This window comes from Gobius niger, assembly GCF_951799975.1.
Source record: "Gobius niger genome assembly, chromosome: 12".
NCBI lineage: Eukaryota > Metazoa > Chordata > Actinopteri > Gobiiformes > Gobiidae > Gobius > Gobius niger.
In genome coordinates, this window is record NC_136863.1 from 10,438,847 (window position 1) to 10,456,012 (window position 17,166).

General features: G+C 44.0%; 1 protein-coding gene across 2 annotated transcripts in view; it reads right to left on the bottom strand.

Moving 5' to 3' along the window:
- Positions 1-3,036: 3,036 nt before the first annotated feature.
- roraa (RAR-related orphan receptor A, paralog a) overlaps positions 3,037-17,166 on the bottom strand; it is a 170,448-nt gene continuing 156,318 nt past the window's right edge. For both annotated transcript variants that reach the window (XM_079567641.1, XM_079567642.1), the window contains 9 exons: positions 9,569-9,654; positions 8,354-8,495; positions 7,423-7,815; positions 6,732-6,853; positions 6,514-6,646; positions 5,726-5,833; positions 5,127-5,237; positions 4,787-4,899; positions 3,037-4,516 (listed from right to left, as the gene is read on the bottom strand). In XM_079567641.1, coding sequence (XP_079423767.1) covers positions 4,352-4,516; positions 4,787-4,899; positions 5,127-5,237; positions 5,726-5,833; positions 6,514-6,646; positions 6,732-6,853; positions 7,423-7,815; positions 8,354-8,495; positions 9,569-9,654 — 1,373 coding nt within the window. In that variant the 3' untranslated portion in view covers positions 3,037-4,351. The remainder of the gene's footprint in view (positions 4,517-4,786; positions 4,900-5,126; positions 5,238-5,725; positions 5,834-6,513; positions 6,647-6,731; positions 6,854-7,422; positions 7,816-8,353; positions 8,496-9,568; positions 9,655-17,166) is intronic.

A 17,166-nucleotide genomic window follows, 5' to 3' on the forward strand; every position in this document is an offset into this window, starting at 1 on the left:
GAGTAATCAGATTTGGAGCTTTTATCAAATAATGGACTTTAGATATTTATATCTATTTAATTTAGATATTTGATGCACCTACTTCGGCCCCGCAACTGCAAGGGAATGTCCCATCTATTCAGATAAAATAAAGTTTTGAATACTGTATTTTCCGGACTATAGTTGCACTGGAGTATAAGTCGCATCAGCCAAAAAATGCATAATGAAGAAGAAAAGTCGCTCCGGAGTATAAGTCGCACCAGCCTTGGCAACTACCTGGGCATGGAGGCGTAACTGCACCATTGACAAGCCTCTCCCGGCAGCACGTTGTTAAAGCACCCATTTGCAAACTCGTTCCTCTAGCTGTGGCCGTCTAGATTTAAGCCCACGATAGCAGACAAGGTAGAGTGCCCTCAGTGTGAAAATAACAATTATGTGAAATTATATATTTTGATATATATAAGTCGCACCTGAGTATAAGTCGCACAACCCAGCCAAACTATGACAAAAAGTGCGACGTATTGTCCGGAAAATACGGCAACTTTACTTTTTTGGGGGCCATAAGGAATCCCTCCATGTATTGTACTTTGTTAAATGCCCCCCCCCCAAAAAAATTAGCATGTTGCCCAGTGCCACCTCAAAGCTCAGATTGGTATTCCACAATCTGAAAACCAGCAATAAACGTCAGCATGATAGTGTAGCCTATTTAGAATATATTTAAGGAGCCAAAAGTCCCATCAGTTTGGCCACAGCTGTCTCCCTAGTTCTTTGTGGCCCTGAAGATGCATACTGTTGCTCGATATGTATACGGATTTTATTTTTTTGCAAACAAAGAACAGAATATCTGCCAATCCTGGATGTGCTCTGCTAAAAGTTTCAGCTTCTTCTCCCCGGATTGTCTGGCTGTGCTGCAGACTTCTTTTTTTGAGGGGAGAGCGAGGTTTGCTAGTCGTATACAGAGTGCATATCCAAAAACCATATATATAGGATCAAAACATGACGGTACAGCATATTCGACAACTACCCATTCGATATTGCATAAGAACATTTTGGTTTGTCTATAGAACGAAGGTTGTGGTTTAGGGGACCCTGACGACACCATTGTTGCGAGAATTTTGTGACTTATGCTTCATGTGCTAATGGGCGTTGACTTTTTCCATAAATGTCTCTAAAAGTGTACATCGAACCAACAAAACAAAATCATTTCCCAGAGGACAAAAAAATACAACAAAATTAGAAAATGAGATCTCTTCCCTGAGGGGTGACGGCACGAGGCCTGATACAAATTGCACAAAACAACAGAAAAATCCGACACACTGAAAACAAATGCATGGTGCAGTGGGTGAGGCATGTGCTTCTTCACTTCCTAAAGGGACGACATCTATTTTTAAGATTATTTTGGACTTTTTTTTTCTTTTTTTCCGGCTGCTACTAAGATTGCTGGAATGTCAGAGGAATCCATTCTACTTCATAGACTGGAAGAAACAACCATTGTTTGGCACATCTAGGGTGTTTTTTTTTTCCTACAGATTTTTTTTCTCTTTTTTTTTTACAACACGGACAAGAGACAACAAAACAGAAGCACAACAACAAAGCGCTCTGAAAATAGCTTGTCCTAGCGTTTTTCTCCCTAATCACACAAACAACGGCTAGTCTAATTATTGCGAGGATACAGTTAAGTGCTACCTGACACCGTCTCTCTCCTCCTTTCTCTTTCATGAGTTTATTAACCAAAATACAAAAATAGAAGCTTTACTACCAGACAAGGCTTTGAATATTCACGTTTCCTTTCCTTTGTTGTCCCACTGCGGCGTGGCTGAGCCGAGGCTGTGAGAAGGCAGATAGAGTCACTTCAGACAGAGAACGCTTTGGAGTGCATTTGAGTGCATTTGTGCTTATTTGCTTAAAACCCTGACTCCGTGGCTTTGTTTCAAACTGAATGGTTAATCCAAACTTGGAGGACATCAAACCAGACGCAGGTGAGTTGTTTAGGTTTTAGTCTTGGGCTGGATTGAGCTGAAGGTTTATTTACGTATGCTCCATTTTTGGGACAGTTCACATACAAGCAAGATGGTAGTGAAACAAATCATCTTTTCTGGACTCAATCAGACCACAACCTAAGCCCATCAAATAAGGGACATTTCAGGATTTTTGACATAGGGCCTCATTTCCTAGTTATCCAGAGTGTTGTTAATTTCTGAAGATATACATATATTTTTTAAAATTCATGCAGTCCTTATATTTGAAGAGTTTAGTGGTGCTAGGCTAGTGCATGTCTATGGTAACTAGTAGCCTGCATTAAAAACAGTCTGACTGAGGCAAATCACTTATAACACCAGACTACCGATATAAATGTCTGTGTTTACTGAATTTAAAAAAAAAATGTAACCATTGTGCATTTAAAATAACTTATATTTGAGCAGCATCAGCTTCCTGGTTGCAAGCTACGCAGCGGCGTAGTGATCTGCTCGGTTACCGGATCTACAGTAGTTTGTTTACCTGCCGCCAGCATTACTACACGTGGAATTCACAAAGGAGCTTTCTACAAATCAGATATGGTAACATTTGGGGAACAACCCAATGATTTTGAAGAGGTTTTTAATGCAGGCTACTAGTTACCATAGACATGCACTAGCCTATCACTAGCCTAGCACCACTGAACTCTTCAAATATAAGGACTGCATGAATTAAAAAAAAAAAGAAATCTCCAGAAATCAAAAACACTTTGGATAACTAGGAAATGAGGCCCTATATCAAAAATCCTGAAATATCCCTTTAATGCTAAAAAATAATGTATAGAAAGCAAACTTAGAACTTATTTGTGTTTGATGTATAATTGTATAACCCAATTGTTTTGTTAAATTAAAACATACATGAAAGGCCCGCCCTAGTAACTGCTTTTAATCTAAGCTTGAGCTTCCTCCGGTCAATTATATACAACCATGTAGCTGCATGGCATATACTGTATTCCCATGTTAGGTCTGCTCTTAAAAGTAAAACATGCAAAACTTAAAAATTAACTAAAAATTACATATTATTGTTTTGTTATACTATGTGCACAATGTTTTTCATGAAATGGGTATTTTAAATTAAATGTATCACATGACGGCACAGCTCCTGGCCTTGGTCCTAGTTGAACATACCGACTCTTGGACTGGTCACCTGTGAGTGAAGCATTGCACTCTGAGTTTGTTCGGCCTGTTGCACATTGAAACTAGGCCTGTGTCGATGAGAAGCCTGTTCGATGTGATATCCACACCCACCAGCAGATGGAACAATTGGACCACGATTGACTTCCTCGGACTTGCATAATTCCACTCACTCTCACTCATTGTTAAAAGTTTTTTTTTTGCTGAAGAACATTTGTGCTACATTTCTATGGCAGTTTTTTGGCTTGATACTGTGACTCTGACCTGCCTTCTCCTCCTGTTCGGGACACCATGCGCTCCTCTCTAAAGCCACCCCAGAATCTCTGCAGCTCCCCAGGACAAGCCCGTTCATCGTTCCTTCGATGTCTTGTATTTCTTGTGCACATGCAACATATTACTAGGTAAATATACAAGTCTTAAATTAAACAAACGTGTAAATAAAAGTGCCTTATCAATTCAACAATTAAGAATGGTCTAACTACTAATATCATACAAGTTATTTAAAATAGAATCTATAAACATTACTTTTTTCTGTATAGTAAGTACTTACGACCATATACCCTGTAGCATATTTAAACGGGTGGAATGGACTCTTTTCATTGTGTTGGTGCCTTCTGCGGGGCACTTGTCCAGAGGAGGATTAATAGCAAATGGCCTTACATGATTTCACTATGATGGATGTAGTCTTCGACAGCTAAAATCAAGGTGATTTCATTAGAATTACCAGAATTCCATGTGTCTTTTTTTTAAACGATTGTCCGTAGAGAGAAGCCGATTGCATCAACATGACTCTCCCTCAAAGTGGCTGTGAGCACTGCATCAGACGGGTACAACTAGAGGAAAGCGTCTGAACTGGACCAACATGTGTGCATTTCAAAGCAAGCAAAATGGAAATTGTCCAACTGAGACTTTATAATTATAATCTATGAAATAATACTGATAATGTTAGTGCTTATTTTATTGAAAAAGATGCAGAAATAAAGCATCATATGCAAATACTGGTGAGTTAATACAAAGCCCGAAGTGCACACAGGTCAGGTTCAGGCATCCAAAATGATCTTTGAGTTTGAAGGACCTTGTGCCTTGAGTCTTCAGAACTTTAGTGCAGAACTATCCTTTAGCCACCTGCAGATGTGAAGAGTGCCTCAGCTCTGGTGCAGGGCACTGGTAAAGTGTCTGAAATGTTCTCCCGGCTCCTCCAGCGGCACACGGCATGCAGGCTGCTACCCGTCCACCGGCATGGCCTGCTCAAAGTCCGAGCCGAACAGCTCCTTGTATAGAGGCGGGAAGTGAGCGCGCACAATGTCTGGGTATATTGCTTTGAAAGCTGTGAGCTTCTCTGTATGCCTGCTGCACAGCGCTCGCAGTGTCGACACTTTGCATATCAACTGTGGAGAGAGAGAGACAGGCTGTTTAGACTCACAAGGACTGTGCTGTGGCTGCGTGCACAGAGGGGCAAACACACTGTAAATATTGAGACAAGCTCTGAGGTGCTGGAAAACACCACACTACGTGCTATTCACATTCAACTATTGATAAAGTGCCGCTCCTCAGCGAACGGGAAAGGCATCTTTACGTGGGTAGCGAAGCCTCCCTGAATGTGAGCCAAGTTTAAGGATCATGAGGTAGACTGTGGAGTTAATATGGGCATACCGTACCTTTGTGAGAATACCGTCTTCTCTGTGGTTTTTCTGCAGAACGTGCTGCAGAGCCAGCTGGATCTTCTGCTGCAGCTTCTCCACCTTCACCTTCTCCTGGAGCCAGGAGCGGTCTGTGAAGAACATGCAACACTTAGTAACCAAGCCTTCTCTCATTAGTACTACCTGTGTTCCTTTTCTTTTTGACATAGTGTGTGTACAGGATTAGCTGACCCAGTCTGTGTCATATGTTATGTTATCTCCAAAGTGTCACTATTCTTAGTCAGATTAATTGCTCTGGGAATATGTTTTGGGAGAGCGTGGGTATGTGTGTTTTTTTCCTCTGCGCTCTGACACCTACCAGCAGACATCAGCACGAAGGCGGAGAACAGGGCCATCTCATCCTCAGACAGGTGCATAGAACACAAGTTTTTCCCAAACTCGAAGACGGAGCTGATCAAGTCGTCACAGCCTGCCACAGCAAAGGACACAGCAAAGCCGAGTGAGAGGAGGCAGACCAAAGAACAACACAAATACTTGATCTTTATTGGGAGTGAGGCGCTGGGGAGGCAGGAGGCAGGATGCTGACAGCACATGGGAGAGTCTTCAGCACAAACACATTGCTTTTACTAAGTTTTGCTTCTAGATGAGACCCTTTTAGCCGTCTGGCAAATCGTGGTTAAATCAATTTAGCAGAGGACTGTGGTACGGGGTGAGTAAGTCAAGTAAGTCAATATTTTTTCACTCTGTCATATGTTTGTATTTAATTTCTGCTCAAGCCATGTGCATGGGACATTAAAAAGGAAAGGAAGGAAAGGAAGGAAACCGCAAGAGTTACTACCTTACTGCTAATAGAAATTTTTCCATAACAAAGGACACATTTCACAATATTAGAAAACTGATTGAACCCAGGACCTTCTCGCAGTGAGGCGTTCACACCAGGGCAGAGGTGGCACTTACCTAAGGACTTGAAGACGTCAGGTCCGGCGTACTTTCCATCAAAGTAGACTGTGTTGTTTTGTGAGTCAAAGGCACGACACATTCTGACAAACACCACTTCCAAAGAACCTGGGGAGACAGGCGGAACAAGGATGGTTTTCAGATCAGTGTGTTTGTGCGTGTGTGTGTGTGTGTGTGTGTGTGTGTGTGTGTGTGTGTGTGTGTGTGTGCTAGACCGAAATGGAACTAACAAGAGAGCTTTGAAATGTGCTGTCAGGACTACAACACTTCTGTGGATGGTAATATCAGAAACAAGGATAGTCTTGTGTAATAGCACCCGCCTCAGTCAGCAGTGACAGAGCAAATTCACTCAGGCTTTATTTAGCAAAAAAGGTGGGGAATTATCCAAGACTTTGGTATGCAGCTCTGTGGTGAGGAGGAGAGACTTATTTATATCATTAAAACTATTATTAATAATTATCAGGTTAGTTATACACCTGCACCTCAGTTGATGTTATTGCTGATTAATTTTTTTTTTTCAAACAATAATTTTAGGGTATGCAGTACTTAAGCTGAAACATGAATGTGACATGTGTGGGAGATAACATTCTTTGTGCGTCAAATACTGCATATGTACAGCAGTGATGTGCCCCTATGTGTAGCATGTGCACTGGACAGACACTAGGAGGGAGGGTGCGGTCCCCTCAGAGGTGTGCTCTGTTTGTGTGCAGCGTTGTGCAGTCAGGTCAGCTCCTCCCTGTGACAACAGCGGCGGAACAGCACTGGGCCATGCTGACAGCCTGTCATACCTGCTTTCAGCAGCACTATCTGATCATTCTGGCACAGCTCCATGAAGCCGTCGATGCGCTTGGCGAATTCCACCACATACTGAATGGCTTCTGTTATTTTGATGGCACACAGCTGCCACATGACTTCCCGGGGCTAAAGACACAAAGAGAATGTTTAAGAGCTCACACTGGCTGTGATTACAGGGAGCGGGCAGGGACAGTTTGGGACCATCGCGCACCTTGCTCTGGTAGCTCTCCACCTCCTCCTGGAGGAAGGCCTGCCAGGTCATCTGCTGCAGCTCCTCTCGCAGATACTGACACGTTTCCATGTGCGACTTGGAGATGTTCTGGGCCAAGTGCTCTGAAAAGCAAGGATTGTTAGCAGCGCACAAAATCACAGCCCCATCTCAAAGTGACTGTGATCAAATGAAGACTGAATGTGATGCAGCACAGGAGAAGCAGATTTATTTACTGAGCTTTAAGAAGGAGGAGAGGCGGAGGTGCGTGGGCTTTTTGACTGAGAAAAGCCTTGTTGACATTTTCTTTTTCTGCCTCCGGGAAGCTCATAGCTTAAGGTTGAGGCAAAGCCAATCTAGTTTTGACACAAATGTAAGAGAGGAGGAGGGGCCACACAGTGCTCGCTTAAACAAAGGTCACATTTTCTCAAAAAAAATATTGAGCAGCAAAAGTAAAGTGCTTTTGAAAACACATCTGGTAAAAGGAGTTCCTGGCCACGGGGGAACCAGAGCATGATTTCCCCAGACACCTGCCCTGCTGGATACTGATTGGCCCTAATTAATGGAAACTAATTACAAAAAAGAGGCTCTTTTAATGAGAGTTGGAGATGAGTCTCCAACCTCCCGCTATTTTAAGCCACCTTTGTACGGTTTTCCCCATGCTTTACTGGTCCTCCCCCACCCCGCTGCTTACCCAGCTCAGCCATGGACACGGTGGGAGAACTGTCTCCGTTGGAGAAGGAGCAGTAAGGGAAGAAGCCGGAGCCAGGGGCAAAGTCACAGATGGGTTCTGGTTTGATGCCGTTGATGTCGAGGCCGGACTGGTCGGGGGAGGGCTGGATGTCCAGGTAGAAGCTGCTGACCGCTGAGTCCGGTTTGCCGTCGGGGGTGTGCCCATCCATGTAGCCACTCAGGTCATCGTGCAGCTCTGTTAGCCCATTGGCTGAGAGGCCGTAGTTGGGTGTGAGAGGTTCTGCCTCTCCGGGCTGCTGTTGGTGGTCACGCTGCTGCTGCTGGAGCCGGTGCTTCTGGACCTCTGCATACAGACTGTCGCGCTGCTTCTTTGACATGCGGCCGAATTTCACCGCTGTGTAACACAAGAGCATGTGGATTACTGTCCTGACCCCAGGCTACTGTAACCCTTGCTCATCCTCTGTATACACACACAGGCCTACAACAGCCTTAAAGCCCCGCCCCTGTTCTCTGTGGACCCACCCCATCTGTAGATTGCCGCAGCTCAGTGGGAGACTGACAGTAAAGAGCCACACCTGTGTTGAGCCATTACAGTGTCTCAGCTGCAGCTCCTGTAATGACAGCTCTAACCCCATCTTTCATCAAAACAGAAAATATCGAATTAAAGCAGACAAAGACTCACCTGCTGCAGCACACAATAAAAAGAGTTTGTTTGCTCTGGCCCAATTTCATGAACAACAGGCTAGATGCTCAACCATAATGTGATGGTTATCCCAACTGACCACATTTTTTGCAATCTTTTCTTAATTTCTTTTTCATTATTTGTATTTCATTCTTGAAAAAACCTCCAGACTCTGACTTCCCTTTGAGAAACGGTAGGTCAGAAAATGTCCTTCTAAACCCATTAGGTTTGTCTATTGTTTGGGCCTCACCATCTCGGGACATGCCCACGGCCAGGCACTTCTGGAGCCGGCAGTGCTGGCAGCGGTTGCGGCTGGTGCGGTCGATCAGGCAGTTCTTCTGACGGGGGCAGGAGTAGGCTGCATTGCTCTGTTGACTCCTGCGGAAAAAGCCCTGGAATGAGAAGGAAAGAGAGACTGGATGAGTGTAGAACTGGGCTTGTTGACACCTAAAGGCCTTGAAGTTGGTTTGGGCAGGAGAGCCTAGCTGACAGAAAAACAAACAAAGTGTTGTACATGTTTTAGGTTTTGTTGGGGTAAACTTGAGCCACAGAAGGAGATCCACCTGAGGAGAGCATGCAAACTCCACATAGGAAATCAAAACCAGCACCTCTTGCTTGAAAATTACAATAAAATGACACAGTGTCTCTATTACTGAAATAGCAGTGAGACAATCAATCTCTAATCCAAAGCATTCTTAGTATTTTGTAGCCAGTTGTAATTGTTTTTATAGTGTTATTTCACACACACATGAAGGATGGTGAAAGCACTCATGGAGTCCCATCCTTGGACTTAATGAATTGATTCCAGCGCATCATTAACATGCCCCACTCCACTGCTTCATACACATATGTCTTAATTAGCTGCTCATTGGCTGTTTAATTACAAGAAAACAGCTGACAGCTGCCAAGTGGCTATATAATGGAAGCCATTATTGGAGCCGGCTATAACTGCCAGTGACAAGCAGCACTCTGTAATAATGCTATGATTTATGGTCCAAACTTTAGTACTCACACATATCGTTAAAGGCGCCTCTGCCTGACTAATTAGACACTGTTAAAGATGTATTTCAGCCTTTATTTGTGAGTTTGGAGGGTGCCAACGTGAGCAGAGCAGCTACAGTGAGCAGACGAGTGCAGGCTGAGGAATGCTAATGATGTGCCTGTGACAAGCTCAGGGACAGGAATACACTCGACACTAAACTCCACAGTGAATGGTGCTGAATGTGAAACAGTACAAAAGGCTTCGCACCGGAGCAAACAGAAACAATCTGCTGGGATTCAAAGCACTCTGCTTTTGATCATTTCAGTTCAAGAAAGTCAGGCTGCAGCAAAATCAGAAACCTGCAAAAAGAATGGTCCTGAGCCAGACACTGGGAGGACTTCCTGACTGGGATCTGGCTCTGCTGCCTGACCACTTTAACTATAGTTTACTGTAACTAATAGGATTCAGTGTGCAGATGCTTACCTTACAGCCTTCACATGTGATCACTCCATAATGAATGCCTGATGATTTGTCTCCACAAATCTTGCAGGGAATTATTTCGATTTGGGCTGAAACAGAGCAGAACAGAGAACAGAACATGAGATAGTTGCCATTTACACAGAACCAATAGTGTGTCGCTGAAAGTGGTGTGCTCCAGGTTTGACCTCAGTTTCTCTAATCATCAGCCCTAAAACTGAACATTTCGAAGCTGACTGCGCAAACCATATTGTAGATTTAAAAGTGTGTAAATGTGGCAGTTTTTGCGCGGTCTGATGGATATCACATGACCCGCTCCTCCCGCACACAGACACACAGACACACAGACACACACACACCATAACATCTGCATCCACCATCAGCCGAATCAGACACGCTCCTATCTGATCTCCGCCAGGAAACACCGCCCTGGGACAATGTTCTCACTGTGCCAGACTCACAGCCAACCACGAGTCAACGTCAATGTGAGAAGGGACATTATAATTCTGTCTTGATAATATGATAATGACGAAAATTTGTAGCAGTCTGTCAGAGTGTTTCATCAGCCTCTCCTCTGCGGTCAGTCCTTAGGTGGACAAAGCCTCCTGATGTACACAGACATGGTAACACATACAGTAGTAGGGCCAGTTTTCCACAGTGAATACTAAATAGGGCTGAAATGCAACATGGTCCATTTTATTGTGTCAAAATCAAAACATAACAAAAAACAAAACAAGAACAATACGACGCTCTATTAGGCCTGTATTACAAAGATTAGGAAACAAGCAGACATTTTGAATGTGTTGAGTAATTTAGCAATTGTTGTTTTGAGGTAAAGCTACGGGGGTAAAGTGCCATTGACAAAAGCCATTTGCCCGTGAACGTCTCTTTGCATAGAAGTATTTTAATGGTCGTCTATTTTAGTGCAATAAAAACATATTACATCTCTCCTTCATCAAATGAATTTTGAACATTTTTGTTGTTTCTCGATCGGCATTCATGACTTAATCAGCCCTTTCGTACGGCTTTTTTATGTGAATTGTTTGAAAAGATCTCGCTTTTGAGTCTTTTTAATCTATTTTTTTTTAATAAGCAGGAACCACAAGTGAAATGTCTTTGCACAAAAAAAAAAAATCCCACTGTTTTGTCATTTCAATCAAAAGGTGTACCTCTCAGCAAACTAGGTCTCAGAAAACATGGGTTAACAGGCTGACTTCTGACTTAATAAAAATGAGCAAGTCTTTTGAACGCTTCTTTGAAAAAAGCTGATCGTGTACTAGTCATCTGATACGGTAATGCGGTAACGACACTTTCCCGCAGGCCTATTGCTCTGAACGTCCCCAATGAACCCTGTGACCCCTCTCTCGCTCTGCTCCACTCTACGCACAAGTCATGTTTACACAGAATTAGTCCACATCCAGTTGAATAAAGGGAGAGGTGGAACAGGCACAATTAGCTCTCACTCAGAAACACCTCCTGCCTTCTCTGTTTCTGCGCCACAATGGAGGGCCGCGCTCCTCGTCAGGACGAGCATTGTGGGCGCTGGCAGGAGGCGGGCCGTGGCAGGCTCACTCACAGAACCCATCCTTTCATGGCCCACAAACATTTCCTCAGTGCGTTTGGTCTCGGTGTGAGGAGGGCACTGTTGTTTGGGTTGTTTTCGCTCTGCATGTGCATTAGCAGAGTCCTTTTGCAGTTTCAGCCTCATTTCTTTGATAATTTCCTCCGACATGCACTGGCGACAAGTGTACGCGCGGTAATTATGGGAGCTGCAGTTCTGAACTGGGGGCGGCATAAGCCTGTCACACAATATAACATAGATATTGTCCAATGTATGAAAAATGTGCACCTGTTTTGATTTAAATTTTTTCTGTACCTTAAGTTGCACTGGAGTGTCCGTTTTGGTATTCAATGTGTGGGCCCAGTCTTTGTTTGTCTTTAAGGGACTTCGAGTACACACTACTTTAAGGAGGAAACGCCATTATACACTAGACTTTTTAGAATAGTGATACAACAAAAAAAACATTCTGAAAGAGTAATCTCTTTGATTGTTTGCAGACTTTCAGATTTTTTTTCCCTATTAGTTCTATTATTCTATGAATCATAAATTCTGTGCTAAGTGCTTGAGCATCATTAGGGATGTCTGTACCTCTGGTTGGGAAACACTGCTCTAGCGGGTTGAATACAGTTACACTCAATGTTTAGTGGAGTAAAAACGGTTTTCCTGTTGTGCTTAAGATAATCAATGATACAGTACATTTAGAAAAAGCGCTTGACAATATCACGCTTTGTATCGTTCCGTTTATTGCAATAATTTTCTCCAACAATAAATTGCACTTGAAAATGAGTTAACGTGACAGGCCCGGGTTGTAGTCACAGATCTGACCGTTAGGTGGAAGTGCAGGGCTGTTCCAATGCTGCACAGTTAAGCTTCCTCCCACCCTCTCCTGCAGCCTTCAGCTTTGGCTCGGAGCGCTCGGGGCTTAGGCTGCTGCCTCCCTCCCCTCCCCCACAGAGGGGCTCAGAGATGCCTTCATCTCTGGAGCGCAGAGCTGGGCACCGTCTCAGGCCGGAGCTGCAGCGGGTGAAGAGGGGAGCAGGGGCCCTCTCTCCTCAAGTGCTGTTTGAGGAAGCCCCACCAGGAAGACATCCTCTCTCAAACGCCCCTGCACTTTGCCGTCAGAGAAACAACTGTCACCTGAACATAAACATTTTCACATTCACACAAATGAAGTCCATCTTTAGTTAAGTCATCGTCTGTACATCTGCTCTGCTGCTAGAGCGTCCTCTTATTCTAAGGCACAGAATGATTTTGAACGGCTGAAAAAAAACAATGTAAACAACCCTTTAAAATAGATGGCCACCCGTCATATTCATTGGTTCATGGAGTATTTACGGAAGGGCGAATAGATGTCAGACGGTCAAGAGGGAGACAAAGAAGAAGATGGAGTGATGACACGTAAGGCTGGATCAAAACATCCTTTGGCGAGTGCACGACCTTGGCACTGCAAAGGTTCCCGACCCTCAGAAATGAGGATGGGAGCGGGCGAAGCATGTTCATTACTATTTTTCATGTGGTGAATTTCATGCTGCTAGAGGTTCCAAATATCAGACGGTCAAACAAAGCTGCCTGTTAAGTGCTAAACGTGTCACTCCAAGTGTTTTATACACAAGTGCTGGTGTGAAAGCGTCTCCTGGTGAGGGGCAGGCTGCTCAAGAGCAATACTGCTGATCCCATTTACCACGCTCTCTGTCTTTTTCCGAATCTCTCTGTCTCTCCTCGACCCATGCCTGCTATTCTCTCTCTGCCCCTTTCCCCTCTTCCCTGTCTCTCTCTGCCCCTTCATGCTCCTCTCCGCCCGGCCGCTGTGTTTACCACATCAAAGCGGCCGCACTAAGACGATGGCCGTGCTGAGGCCCATCGCCTCGGCTCTGCGAGATGGCACCAGCGCCCCGGCAACTTCAAAGACACCTGCGGAGAGCCCCGATAATGTTCGAATCCTAATCCCTCCGCGGTCATGTAAACGGGGTCCGGAAAGTTTCCTGTACAGAGCTGTGAGCCGGCAGAGGGGGAGGGGGGGGTCAGAGTATGGCAGAAGACGACAGTGAGAAAGACAGTGGCGCTTGTTCTTTGTGGTCTGTGGCGGCGGTTCAAGGACAGTGATTCACGGCGCCGCTGCGAAGAGGAGGAGGGGGGAGGAAGAGGGTGTCACTCTCTGCACATGGACAATAGAGCAGCCAGCCCTGTGCCCTTTGCTGTCTCCACTGTGTCTTCAGCGCAGCTAACGCGCATTGGTCACTTTGATTAACAGCCATTTTAGCATATAGTCATACATAAATATGGGTGTTTGAAAATGATATTTAAACTTATATTCTCTTGAATTTAATTTGAATGCTCAAGGCAAATTTAAAAGGATCTCTGAACCTTCGATCAAATAATTTGGCGGGACCAACACTAATAATCAATACATTTGCATCACATTTTGAACAGTAATCAAACGAATCTTGAATGTCCAGACATGGGAATAATCAAATGACGGATTTAGTCAACTTACAACTTGAAAAATGGCACATAATTCCTTACACAATCACTAAAATATCAAGGTTTACTATTTGATTTGAAAGAACGAATGCAAAAAAAAAAAGAAAGGCACTGTAGCTGATTGGACAGCGACACCTTCCCCGGTCCTGCCGTGATTCATGAAAGATGTGGCTCGTTTGTCCGGCGGGCTTCTCCATTGGCTCATTTACGGCACATCAGTTCAACAGAAACACACAGCGCAGTCACAGTGAGGGGAAATCAGGAGGCTCTGCTGACAGCTGTCAATGCGGTGACGCAAGCTGTGGGCCAGCGATTACGCAACGCGCTGGACAGGGAAGCAGCACTCACTGCCCTCATGGGACTACACGCTCCTTTCATTATGCTCTTCAGAAGATTATTACTACAACTACAGCGACTACATTATGTCCATTTTTTCACAGTTATGTTGTAACAGACTTTTCAAATTCAAATCCAAAGTACTCAATGTTGAATGGTTCGTCCGGCGCTGACAGGTTTGACCCGATGACGTTGAGGAGGGGTCATATATACATAGACTTCAACCATGTTTGAGATTGCATGAAATTTTCACAATGAATATCCAAAAGAGGAATCTACAAATGCAGCCCCTGATAATTTACATTAGAGAGATCCCACAAAGTATATCCATATTTGGTATATTAACAATAATCTTCCCCTTTTCTCAATGAAACACAATTCCCTAATCTTTGATTTAGTCTAAGACCCGTATTGCTTGATGACTACGACAGGAAAACCGATATAAAAGTTGAGAAAAAAACTGCTAATAATTATTCATTAAATTATAAGGAAAAACACAGAGAGTGATTGTCTTTCTGGTCCAGAGCCCCCTATAGTGTCCATAACAGGGAAAGATCAAGTGACTCGAACACATCCATAGAATTACACAGGAATTAAAGAATTATAAGCTTGAGCCAGAAAAGCTCTTGTATGTCATGTACTGCAGACATATCCGTTTACCTTGTTATATGAATGAATGGTATGTCCACTATTATCTTACAGGCAGATACACTTCCACCGCGGCTCTGCTCTCAGCGCTGTCAGACGATCAGTAGAGAGTTCCTCACAGACCCCCCCTGACATGAACAAGAACTGCAGTATTGCGCCCGGTGTTATCTGCACACCTGTCAGCGCACAATACTTTCTTATTGTCGTGTACGCCGCTCCGCAAAGGTAATGTGAATGTCAGCGGCAAAGGACAGCCAATGCCAACGACAAGAGGAGGATAAATATGGTATTTGTTTAGGAACAACACACTACTGGCATTTTAGTGCCTCAGTGGCATTTTTTGGTTTGACGCGCACATAAATCCACCTGCTGACCAGAACTCTACATACTGTATCATCAGTTCAGCATAAGGACACCGAGGAAATGCAAACGCTATCAGAAAGTATATAAAATCACAAAAAGCAAAAGCCAAACTGACCCAAGTCAAATTTAGCATATGTGTACACGTCTGCTGTACTGGACTCTATTGAATTGAATAGTTACACTCCTTATCCTCTTGTTCCTTTTAGTACAAAACAGCAAGAGAGTTCCTCCAGCTCATGTCCAACAGCGCCGAGCTCAGTCAAAAGTAGGAGGATAAATGCCTCTGCGGCGACAATAGAGTCTACCATTGCGAAACGCCGGTGAGTCTGTTGTAAGCGTGTTGTTTAGCTGGATGGTAAAGGTAGCCAGTGCACGCAGCAGAAGCCACTGAGGCTGATCGGGGGCACACAGGCTCAGACTGTGCACCTGCGCTCATACTGACAGTCTGTCTGCCGTCTCAGGCTGAGAGTGAGAGTGTGGCTAAGGCAACAGAAGGTCTTGAAAACACAGCCCCTCCTCGAAGACAAAAAAGACTCCTCTCTCGCACAAAAGAGATCATATGATAAGGCAAGAAATATAGCATTCATGAATGTGGATTAAGCAGGGTGACGGTTCTTCAAATGGGGAAAAGTGAAAAAAGTGAAAGGCGAAATGTCCTCAACTCTAAATAAACCCAGTACAGATGACAGCTTAGGAACTTCTATCTATAATGGGAAATTGCCCCAGATTTTCCTGCGACTCTTCCCACTCAATTCCTGGTTACCCTCAGACCAAAAGTCGGAAGGTTTTTGACTTTCATCCAACATTGTTATTCTCCACAAAAGAAAATGTAGATGGAATTGAAGGGATACTTTTCTACTTACGGGCCACCATTTTTTCTTTTTTGTCTAATGAGGTGATTTCAGACCCTCTTTGCTCAGAAAGAGAGAGGCTCTCTGACTCGCTAACCGTCTGCTGCCGTCTCTTAGTCTCTCCGGCGCTCTGCCTGCAGGACTTTCATCGGGCCAAATCGAGCGCCAAGGACAGGGAAGATGAATGACAAGGATGGGCAGCCGATACTTCCACCAGGACCAGAGATTGAGACAAATGAGCCTTGTTACATTAGCCGCCTGCTCCACCTCAGTCCTCACCACTGGCCCAACGAGAAGCCGGTGCGGCCGAGCGACTTCACAGTGTCACCGGCCAAGTCTAGACCCATACACTAATCCTGGCACAGCTCTATAATAGTAAGTATGTAATGAATATCTCCATATTTTTTATTATATTTTAACTATCATTATAAAATAATAGTTTGGTCTAGGGCTGCAATATCTGTATCGCAAGAAGCCACAATATATCGCAACATCACATCTGACTGAGATCGACAAAAACAAACAATGAACTGAACTAATCTGTGGAAGTTCAGTTTTAGTAAAAGACAATGTCAGTCTTGTTTTGCTCCTTAAAAAGCAGTGAAATGGTTTAGTGAAATATCGCAATATCGCTATCGTGATATTGAAAAATCATGATATAAAAAGGAAAATATCACAATCACGATATATTTGACGATATATTTGACAATGGACAAATTACTCCCCAGGCTCCTTGCTTTTTTCTAAAAAACAAATAAAACTGGTTCAACCATGCGTGTCTTGCATTGCACACGCCAAGGCCAAGATCTGTCTGTGAATAAATAATAATAATAATCCAACATACAAATGATTAACACTTTTGCCAATACCTGTAAAAGACAACACCATTGACTCAAATGTATTTTTAGAACAACCACTGTACACATCCAAGTTACGCACTCTTTGTTTTCACTTTTAAACCGGGTGGATCAAAACAATGAAACCTGTACTCGTGAGCAGTGGAAGGTCCTGATATATGTCTTTTCCGATTGTAAATGTGTGAGTCGCCTCTAAACACCTGTCTGAATCTTTCCAGGCAGTCTAAGGCCCTGTACAGCTGAATGCTTGCGTTACAGCGGCTCTGTATAAACAGAAGGCTCACAAGGGTCTGTGTACGAGTGCATTTGAAAGCCTCTCCCAGTGAAGTCGCAGTAGGGGGTATACATACCGTTTGAGTCAGACAACAGAAAAATGGACCCTGGCTAGTCTGATCTGGGAAAACCAAAGAACGACCCCCCATGTAACTTCCTGGGTTCACATGGCTGTTTTGGTTGCAGTACTTTCAACATGTGTGCATAAACGTACCACTAAAAACATGACACGTA